Source organism: Monopterus albus, unplaced genomic scaffold, assembly GCF_001952655.1.
Source record: "Monopterus albus unplaced genomic scaffold, M_albus_1.0 scaffold37.1, whole genome shotgun sequence".
In the NCBI taxonomy this organism is placed as follows: Eukaryota; Metazoa; Chordata; class Actinopteri; order Synbranchiformes; family Synbranchidae; genus Monopterus; species Monopterus albus.
In genome coordinates, this window is record NW_018127917.1 from 427,327 (window position 1) to 438,864 (window position 11,538).

General features: G+C 39.5%; 1 protein-coding gene across 7 annotated transcripts in view; it reads left to right on the top strand.

Annotated features, from left to right (window-relative positions):
• LOC109959105 (transmembrane protein 132C) overlaps nt 1–10,631 on the top strand; it is a 254,299-nt gene extending 243,668 nt beyond the window's left edge. For all 7 annotated transcript variants that reach the window (XM_020598220.1, XM_020598219.1, XM_020598222.1 and 4 more), the window contains 6 exons: nt 1,359–1,421; nt 1,990–2,118; nt 4,377–4,505; nt 4,668–4,967; nt 5,268–5,542; nt 6,435–10,631. In XM_020598220.1, the coding sequence (XP_020453876.1) occupies nt 1,359–1,421; nt 1,990–2,118; nt 4,377–4,505; nt 4,668–4,967; nt 5,268–5,542; nt 6,435–7,062 (1,524 nt within the window). In that variant the 3' untranslated portion in view covers nt 7,063–10,631. The remainder of the gene's footprint in view (nt 1–1,358; nt 1,422–1,989; nt 2,119–4,376; nt 4,506–4,667; nt 4,968–5,267; nt 5,543–6,434) is intronic.
• The last annotated feature ends 907 nt before the right edge of the window (nt 10,632–11,538 follow it).

The window sequence follows — 11,538 nt, forward strand, 5'->3', positions numbered from 1 at the left end:
CCCCACACACACACACACCCAGCTCCGTCTGCTCAAGTCTTGCCTCTTCCTCTCTTCCATGTCTCTCCTTCCTTTCTCCCCAAGTATCTCCTTCTCACCCTCTTATTTTCTGTCTATCTTGAAGAGCAATCCCAGGACTGTCAATCATTACGTTTTGTTACTTCACTGAGGGTACGATTGAGTTTGACGCCCTGACTCGTTCACTGAGAGTTTTTCTTTGTACACCAATCAGATCTGCTTGTCCTTTTGTCACCGGGTGGAGTTGTACACTACAACATGGGGTTCCTAATCTCTATCACTGTCTGTCTGCTGCTCCTTTTCTCCATCTGTACCCCAGTCTCTTTGGCGTTCCTTCTTTCTGCCCTCCCTCACTTTCTGTCTTCCTCTATTTGTCATTGTCTCTCTCTTGCTGACACCTACTCCATTTCTTTCTTTCTTGCTCATTGGCTATCTGTCACTTACACACTCTCTCTTCTTTTTTATTCACTCTCTTTTAGTTCTTTAGTTTTGGCCTTGTGCTTGTTTATGCTAAGTTGTCAGTGCTGATGACACACTGGAGCAAAGCTGGGAGGCAGACATGTACAGTGTGTGTGGGTGTGGGTCTGGATGAGTGGCCATGTGTTTCCACTATTAAGTGTGAGTTACATTGTGTCAGAGATGTGAAATGACACAGTAGTGTTTCCAAACCAGCTCTTTTCTTTACACAGACAATACCATGTGTGCATAAGAAATGGTGCTGTAGATAACATTTAGTGCATAGACAAAACTCACTTCCCAAGCTGTGTGTATTTTGTGTGTGTTAATTTCCTAATTTTAATAGATACTGTCAGTCTATGTGGCCCGGTACACTAATAATAACTAGCTCTTACTGTCAGTGTTAGACACTTCTCTCTTAGTGTACCTTAAGGCAATAGTCATTGAGATGACACCAAAATCCTCTTTCATACACTTCTCTGCCATACTGTCCAAGTTTCCTGCACTATACCTGTACTTCCATATTTCCTGTACTCAGTACAGCATGATCTGCATTATGTTATTTTTCCCATTGTTATCATCTTGTAACATTTTGAGACACGGGCTGTCATTCTATATCACCTGTCAACCAGCTTGACAGTAATGTGATGTTTTTAACTTGAATCTTGCATCTGCTCAATGGGAAAACAATTACCGTGGGAAGACCTACCCCACACGCCAGGTGTTGGAACAGGGAATGTAAAGCTGCCATGAAGTATACATTTCTAATGAAGCATTTTTGGAATTCACATTTGGAAGAAATTGCTTTTTTACATATGAAGATTTTCTGCAGCTCAGTAATATAGATGAATTTCAGGTAGTGTAATTTTGATCTTTCATTGCAGGTTCTGTCCCCACTGTCTGACTCTATCCTGGCAGAGAAGACTGTGACTGTGTTGGATGACAGGGTAAAATAACATATTGCTTTATTTTATGTATTTGGGAAACAGGTTCTAAATCCCACCTTACAAATCACTTGCTATGCAAGTCTAAAAATGACAAGAAATAACAACCAAAGTGCCTCACAGAGCATGAAGCACAATTTATTAGTGGAAATTGAGCCCATATTGCTCATATGTGTTGTAAACTGAGTAATACATTATAAGACTAGGCTGTTGTATAACCGATCAGTACACAGTAACATTCAGTGTCTTGCTAGTTATAAATAGTGTATGTCATTTGGTGCTTTAAATTTAATATTATCACTGGACTATACGGCCTGACTTCCAGAGTTTAATGAAAATTTCATCATACTTCAACAAGGAGTCAGTCTGCCCTACCCTGGAAGTAATTTGCTTTCATTTCTTTTTTTAAACAAGAAAATTATTTTGCTGTATTTTAACCAAACCTCATTTCCTATAACAACCATCCCTTTCTTGTCCTTTCTAGCCACTAAAATAAGAATAAATGAGTAAAAATTCAACTTTTGCCTTAGATGCTTTTGTGAGTACCCTACAACATCTCTTGTTTGTTTAGGTCACCATCACAGACCTGGGTGTCCAGCTGGTTGCATCTCTGTCCCTCAGTATGACAACAAATCCTGGAAATAATCAAGCTATCCAGCTAACGACTACAGCTACAGACTTGCTACACACACCTAAACAGGTAGGAATTACTATAGGTCCACAAAGACATTCACACACACATACATGCATTACTTTCATTGCATTTGTAGCTTGCACATACATACACTCAGGTGGCACTAGCCTCATTGATATACAGTAAATAAAATGAACATTACAAACGACATTATAAATGAGTGTGCATACTACATATACATAAACCTCATTGCCATTAGGATGGTATGATGTGTGCACACACACACACACACACACACACACACAAGTGATGGACTTCATCTTAAGCTGCAGTAATACCCCCAAACTTAAACAGCAGTTCTGTGCTGTGAGCATCATATCATTACTATCTCTCCCATAATCACTTTCTAATTAGCAGTTTGGAAAGGCTATAGCACTACTTAGCTCCAGTTACAGCCATCTAAATGTCTACAGGTTGTACAGGCATAAAATATACAATCTCAAACAAAATACTCTGTTAGCTAGAACCAAAGAAAGACACTTTGTTATTCATAATTCATTTTAAAATATACTTATATTATATATATATCATTTAAAATATATTTTTAAAAATATCTTTTCCCCACTTTAACTTCTTCATGCAATAACCACAGTATATCACTAACACCCACATGCATACTATATACAGTAGCTATGCTACCGTGTTCCAAGCTATTCCTGATTCTCTAATCACATTGCCAAGGGTTAGTTTATCATGCTATCTCAAGCTATTTTTCCTCAGCTTCACTTCCCCCACTTTTTTTTTTTTATCAAAAAACACCCCAACTTATAATTTCTTTCCCAGGGCTAATTGGACAAGAAGCAGCTCATTATGATGAAAATACAAATCTGATCCTGAGTTTTATTCAAACATTAATTTCCCCCCTACTTGTTTGCTTTTATCTGTGTCTTTCACCATTACCTCTAGAAATATGACTCAACTTTGGAGAGGAAAAATAAGGAGGTGAAGAATATAAGGTGAAAAAAAGCAAAAAGGAAAAAATGGGGTAAAAATAAGGGAACAGAAGAGAAGAAAATGCATTTGTTGTTGAAATTTAGTTTTTTCTTATAGAATAGACGCTACTGGAAGATGAGTGTTGACAAAACACATTCCTCTTCTAAAGGTTTTTCTTTATTGTATTGGAAGAGACGGAGACTGGAGAAAGAAACGAGAGTCAGATAAAGGAAATGTGTGTCTGCACACAATGAGGTGTTTAGGTTTCAATTATCTATGTTTACGTGTGTGAGAGGATGGATGAGAATGTAGTTGTCTGTCTGTCTATCTTGTTCCAAGAGCAATAATGCACTGTTTATCTCCATTGTGCTTGAGAGGCAAAAAGCTGATTCATTTATTAAAAAAAAAAAACATATTGCACTGTTGGCCTAACAAGCCCAACACCGATGAACACCTCATAGACTCTCAACAAAGCAGGTTGCAAAAAAAGGGCCTTAAAGGCATCAAGACAGAGCTCTTAAAATCTAACAAGGAGAGATCTGACCTTTCACCTAATTAATTCACCTACTTAAATTTTATTTAGTGTATTTTATTTCCTTATAGATGCAGTGCCATTATCTTAAACCCGCAAACATTTATTTTTCAGCTGCTTGCAGAATACGCTGTAAACACAATCACTTTATGAAGTTTTACAGACACACTGAATGAAGTCAGCGAATCCTTTCACCATCCTCACTTTGTTGCTAACTTTATTGTTTCATGTTGAGCAGGCAATGTAGAGTGGATTACCAGAGTTTCTTCACTAAAAACAGCTGCCTACATCTGCACACAATCCTGATGAGATTTGTGAGACTGAATCAAAATAGACAGTGATAATCCTCTGTGGAGCTGTCATCATAAACAACACCTTTTACATTTCAGATATAGTTGTGTGACCCCTTTTCTTTATTAAACAATATCAGTTTAGCAGCTTTAAATACCTGATCACTGGAATAAATCAGGATGGGAAATAGTAAATATGGGCGGCAGGGTGATGCAGTGGTTAGCGTTGGTGCCTCACAGCGATAAGGTTCCGAGTTCGAGGCTTGGCCGACCCAGTGCCTTTCTGTGCAGAGTTTACATGTTCTCCCTGTACCTGCATGGGTTCTTTCTGTCTACACTGGTTTCCTCCCACAGTCCAAAGACATGCAGCTTAGGTTGATTGCCTATACACAAACTGTTTTTATAAAATGCTATTGGTGGTCCAACATGTGCCTAAACTGCTGTCAACACACTTTACTTTGCTTGCCAGATTCATATGGAAGCTAGATTTGTAATAATTTTTTTTTCAGGAAGCTGTAATCAGTGCGTGGATCCAGTATAGTGATGGTTCAGTGACCCCACTTGATATCTATGATCCCAAGGACTTCCTCCTCTCAGCTGTCTCAGTGGATGAGCGTGTCATCTCTATAACTAATCAGGTAGCGGCAGCTTCCTTTACCTGATCAAAGGTTTGAAGTTAAAGCTGTGGAAAAATCTTACAATGAAAGTTTTACAGACGGTTCAAATGAATATTGCAGATGATGCAAAACTTAACTAAAGGCCTCTGTTTTGTTTATCTTCACACTGTCTTCATCAATTAGGAACAGCACTGGCCAATTGTAGTAGCAGAGGGAGATGGACAGGGCCCACTGGTTCGTGTAGAGATGGTCATCTCTGAGACCTGCCAGAAATCCAAACGGCAGAGCGTACTGGCATCTGGAGTTGGTAATGTAATTGTGAAGTTTGGAGCAAAGAGTGAAGAAAGAGGTGTGATGGGAAGAGGTGGACAGGAGAATGGAGGGGGGATGGACAATAGCACCAATGAGCAACGAACAAAGGATGGAGGAGAGTGGAAGTCCAATGGCGCAGCTGTGGATCGAGAGGAAGGAGCCATGAGGAAGGTGTGAGGAAATAATGGACAGCTGAGAAATGGGCAGGGCTGTTGTAGGGATAATTTCATTTAGTGAGATCTTAAAGCATTGTATTCTTGTATAGTACAGTGAAATAAAATGACATGAGCACTGAGAGTATCAAATGGAGGTAAAAATGTAATCTCTAAAGTAACTAGAACAGTACAAGTGGAGCAATTTACCTTTTTCTCTAATACAAGTCAGTACCTCAAATTTTCCTAAGGTTGAATGCACATTTACTTTATATAAAAAAAAATTACCCAGTGATTTTGTTCATTTTCATTTTACCAGGTTAGCACAACAACCAAGAGCACAGTAACCCATCATGGTTCAGGTGGTAAACCTGCCAGGGGAGGCAGCAGCAGCAGCCGAGGCAGTGGTCCAAGCCAAGCAGGGGACTACAGCAGCTACCCAGCACAGGTGGAGGTGCCAGGAGCTGGAGAGAGCGAGCTGACTCAGACCACCAGAGGCCTGTCGGACCTGGAGATTGGGATGTATGCCCTTCTTGGTGTATTCTGTCTGGCAATATTGGTCTTCCTCATCAACTGCGTCAGTTTTGCTTTCAGGTAAAACACTGAGAAATCGTGGACTCATTTGGATGTTCATTAATGAATGATGACATTGTGTTATTAGATTAAATAAAGGGGTTCCCATCCACCATTGCCATGGTTCTGAAACCTCTATGTGGTTCCTCATGTGACAACTGACACTGAAAGACATTGTGTTTTAGCTAAATCTGGTTTGTCCACTGTGGTGTCCGATATGATCATTTATCCAGAAATGTTTGCATAACTTTTATTTGTTTCATGCAGCAGGTCCAAATCAAAACTAACATACACCGTAACTTTAGTTCTTATACTGTAGCTATCTTCAGATCATGACAGTTTTGTGCACTTTCATGTTTACTTTGTGAATATCTTCTTCTTTAAATGTTTATGAGAAAGAATAGTGATGCCTTTTTAAAGAGTAACTAATGACCACATTGAGAAGCAGTGTTCCACAGCCCTCTGGTTTCAAAGTTTGTTTCACTTCTGACTACACCCAGCATCACTGATCAGTGGGTCTGGATGTGGTCAGATGCTCTGTTGCAAGTGTAACCACACCCCACAGTGATGCCGCCATCTACTGACACACCCTGGTGTACACTTCTACATCCCCACAACCGGGTGAATAGTTAATCCACTGGAAGTTAGCAAAAACAAGATTTTTACAGAGCATTTAGTTACTCCTAACTTATTTGGCCATGTTGTGTAGTCTAAGCACTGCTCTCTCTTTTAAAAATATTTTGCTGGGACAATACAATCAGAGCTTTAACTCATGCATCTGGCATCATGTCATAAATTATGTGCAGTGCCTTCCTACTGTCTACTAAAGGAGTGCCCACTTTCACCACTGCAAAAGCAGCACAGCCCGACATTGCACTTCCAACGTAATCAGATACATTTCTTTCATCTGCAGATACCGCCACAAGCAGGTCCCTGTGCTGGAGGCAGGAGGCAACATGAACCATGCCCATGACTGGGTGTGGCTTGGCAACGAGGCTGACCTTTTGGCTGATCACTCAGACCAGTGTCATGGTGGGCTGCCGGATGAGTGCACCACCATTATTGACCGGAATGATGGAGGATATGAGGAGAATAAGTACCTGCTCAATGGGGCTGGTAACACCTTGGTGATGGGTGTGGGCACAGGCATGGGCACAATTAGCAGGAGTGGTAGCACAGGTGGACACCGGGGCATCACCCATGGACAAACCTTGCCCAGATCTGTCCCAGAACCACATCAGTGCCTTTCAGCAATCACTGCTGGTGGCAAAGATGCTACTGGCCAAGCAGAGCATCTGAATAATTCCCCCCGAGCCATGTCGGCATCATCAGCAGCAGCTGCCAAACGCAAACGTGTCAAGTTCACATCTTTTGCCACTGTTCTACCCAATGATAATTCGGGTGGGGGTGGCCCGTACACCAACTCCTCAGTCCTGGTGAGCAATGGGAGTGAGGATGACATCAAGTGGGTGTGCCAGGATATGGACCTGGGTCAGTCTGAAATCAGAACCTACATGGAGAGGCTACAAGACAATCTGTGACTGATGGGAGAGAGGATGAGTGCAGCAGGGGGAGGATGGACAATGAGGTCAAATCACCTGTAATGCCTTTGCAATGGATGAAGGGAGGGAGAATAGGAGGAATAAATGAGAACAGCAAAGGGAACATGAAGTGTGGTGAAGATTATTGAACAAACAGTGTAAGGGATGCTTACATTCAGCTCCCTGTAGGCTATGGAAAGCATACTGTCATCACTAGCTCACACTGAAATCAATGGTAGCAATCAATAAATAACATTATTATTTACTGTGAAATTCTTACCATAAAAATCAATAATAAAGTCACTATTGGTTATGAATGTTTATTTTCAGGATACCAGTAAACCATTGTACTATACAGTAAATTCAGGGTATTTTATTGGATAAACATTATTAAGCCACTATTCATTTAAACAAGGATGGCAAGTCCTGTCCTGACTTCAGAAGTCTTTTTTTATCTAATGGTCTATTTCCAACAATGGCTGTGGCTATTGATTGATTATTGGGAGCTCTAACTTTAATTTATAAACCTGCTATTTATCTGCCAAGTCTACTGAATGGTTACATAATAAATCACTGATTTCTCTAAAGAACAGATGTACATCAATAATACATTTGTTCTTGTTCTTCTTTCATACCCATTTCCTTTTGGCATTGCTCATAAGTAAAATGTAACATGTAAAAAAACAATTATATATATATATATATATATTCCAAGTACTCAACTATAGATTCAGACATTCTACAGTCACCGGTGAGAGTTGCCATATTTAAGCAATCTTGCTCTTTCCTCAAACAACCGAATGTGTGGAGAGTCGGAAATGAGTTTTCAAAAGACTGTTTCTCCCTTGGATCCAAGACGGAGGCATTTAACCTTGCACAATTACAAACGGGAAGGCACCTTAGCCGTATTTGAGGCTTACTTCCAGTTTCCTGAAACCTTCCAGCCAGTGACGTTTTTCTCCCCATATTCAGAACCAATCCTGCCATCCCCTGGCCTCTCTCCTTGTCTGTGACTGGACAGCAGTAGGAAATTTGTGAACTAAAGTACACAGTGAAATACTGTGTGTAAACCAGAGGGGGGCTGACTGAGGTGTCTCACATAAAAGGAGGCTGCTTGGGCTTTGCAAAGCCTGACTGAGGATTATTTAAAGTAGAAACTGTGTGGAACAAGACGGATCAGAGTACCTGCAGTGTTATGGGAGCTAGCAGGATTTATTGAATGACATTAAATATGGAAATGGAGGACACTCTTGAATATCTAATGAATAGATATGGGTTCATAAAACATGTTTGTTCTTGCTGAACATTATATATTTTTCCCTTTTTTGGCCTTTTTGATAAATAGAATGTTTCTAATATGTTTTTCCTCATTTTGTTCAAATTTGGAAACATATTAATTGTAGCTTTTGATTTCAAAGACTTACTAAGAGTTTAAGGATATATGATTTGCTTGTCTCCCAGAGATTTATTTATTTAAATTAACATTTGAGAGGGTGAGGAAGGAAAGAAAGGCCAAGGGCGCAGACTGGAATCAATAGAGCTGCTGGTGAATGATAGCACATACGAACAGAAGTGAAAGGAAGGAGAGAGAAGAGAACAGGCAGAGGTTGCCTCACCTTCGTTAAGCTCAGGTGAAGAGTCATGAAGAATCGACAATAACAAAGGGGAACTGTTAAGATTGATAAGAATGCAATATTTATTTATAAATGTGTTACTGTTTCAGAGTACACTGTATGTTGTAAATAAATAAACATGCTTCAAAGTGCTTGTGAATAAGATTGCAGATCACTAGCTAACATCATGGTAATATTTTGTACATTTTACAGTGCAAATATAGTACAAAACACTATCCACCACAATGTGAAAGTGATCTTTTATTGATTCTTTTTTATAAAGATGTTCCTGTCTTTGTTTCAAGTATTGAATAAGTTCTTGTCTTTGTACAGGGTAGGAATCAGTTTACCTCCTACCTACCTAATGAGATGTAAAAATGGAGGCAATCCATTGTGCATCACACTTAAAATTGCTTGAGGATAGTAAGAGATTTCACTTTCAGAAAGGAAAACCAAATCAAATGTTATGAGGTTAGTACAAGGGAAACCAAAGGAATGCCAGGTTTGATACCAGTACTAACCATCTGTATTTTCAATAATTAAAGAAACATAATAAAAATGCATATTGAAATTACAACAACAAATGATGGGGTCTGAAACATAGGGGACTGAAAGAAAGGAGATCTGGGATATACAAATTGAGGAGATCTGAGCTGACTCCAAGTGGGAGAACTAAATGGGATGCACATCCTCCACCAAACAATAGATATGTTTGACTGATGATGATCAATGTTCTGTGCTGTGATTGAAAGGATCAGTCGAACAGGTACAAGTTCAATTGCCACTTAAGGAGTAAGTGTAGCAGTGCTCTCAGATGAAAAACATTTTGACTCTTAACATGCTAGAACTGTGAAATAAATCATACATACAACCTGTGACACAAATCCTACATGTTATATCATTAAAACTGTATGTATGTCAACTGAAAAAAGGCAATTTTTGAGAGATTCTTTTTGGGGCATTTCAGAAAAAGATCTATCTACTGTATGTTTACTGCAGATTACTGCATTCTTACTGCTGAAGTTTGGCACATTTCTTAAGAGGAGTTGTTTAAAAAGCATAAAGGTTTGGCTTCTTTGGCATCTTTGCAGTTGTCAGAAATGCCATGATAGCAGTTGATTGCCACTTGAGATCAGAATTTAGTGTTAATTCAAATAATTAGATCAGATATTTTTTTCACACAGAGGTGCACAAACTAGTTCCATGGTTCTCTCAGAGGCAGTTTGGCTGATATACAGTACATGGACATGGATGGTTCATATCTTATGGCATTTTATTTTCATCAAATCTTATGTTAGTAAGGCAAACTGTGTCATATGAACGTAAGACTGAGGTTTTGAGATAGACCTGGTGCCTTTGAACTGAAAGTGTCACTTTCTGCATACAGTATATGGTGCTGCCGTATTTTTCCAAGAGAAAACAAGGAGGACTTGTTTTCAGAGGGTAGTTTTCCATTACTAGCTAATGTAGGTATCCCTTCTCATACCCCGTCTGGGAAAAACACTCCAGTGAAGTGAATATACTATTGTACAACCACATTAGTTCTGCATACTGAAACACACATCTCTCAACCAAATTGTTCTCAAATCAGTGCATGTACAGTATCTTATGTTGTAGCAAGCACCTAATGGTGGAAATAGAAGAAGCATTTTTCTAAACAATTCCTCACAGATGAAGCCAAGGCACAGCAGCAGTTCAGCCAGCAGGCATATAGGTAAAAAGAAAATGGGACAATGGTTACATCTGACTGTGCTGAAGAAAAACAAAATCCAACCACTAAAAGGCATTTTTCAATTTGTGTTCAGTTATTATGCCGTCACACTGGGAGGTACACTTGAGCTGTATTCAAATGTGCTACAGGTAGAGGAGTAGCTAGTGGACAGAAGCCTAAGGTTTTTAGTTAAGTTGTTTTTATTTTTGCTATTGTCATTGTTTAAACATGTTCCTTGGAGGCCAATAAAGACCCATATCCAAAAACTGAAAACCTTTGTCTATTTAACTGTCTGTCTGTTTTAACTCAGAATACACCCAAAGCAGTTTTTATTACAGTTCCAGTGTTTTGTGGAAATGTTGTCGTACAAAGTAGGAAAGGTGGGTACAGTAGCTGGAGCTGGGTCATCAGGAGTTTGTTATAAAGAAATAGACTGCACACAGATGATTTTACTGCTTGTCTAAGACTGTAAGTAGGTGGCACAATTATGAAATGTGACATAAGAAAGGACTTGTTTATAAAATGCCTATTTTGCCATAAAAGGGAAAAAATAACTTGACTCTTACAAATTCTGAGCAAACCACAGCTTTGCAACAATGTTTCTGGGCTGTGCTTCATTTGGCTGTGCTTGAATGCCACTTGTTATGTACTAGCAAGGGTGGGAAAACCCTCTAACATGAATGGAGTGCAGGTGACACATGAGATGGCTGATATGATGCTGATCTTCATCAGCTGATAAACAATGGATGATCATTTAAGAAAAGCAGTGCTCAGGGAGCCTGCTGAAGAGGAGATACCACAGGATGAACCACATATCAACCTGAACAATGCCACTTTAGCAGCTTTATAAACTGACCACACTCTTTTCTGATAAATGTTTACAGCATTTCTGATTCACAGCTGAAAGTTGTGAGTTACTGGAGGGATGTGGTGTCCACATTTCAAATACTGGTAAAGTGATTTGTCAACATTAAATCTTATGTTTGGACTCAGTGTTGCCAAACTAACATATAGGCTTTGTCATCTCTCGAACTCCTTGTGTTTTCTAGCCTTTCAGGAGTGCACCCCTAGGCATCTGTGTGATGAAGAGCTACAGGACAACAGAAACTGATTTCACTGATTAGCAGACTTTCTGTCAAAGAGGAGGAACTA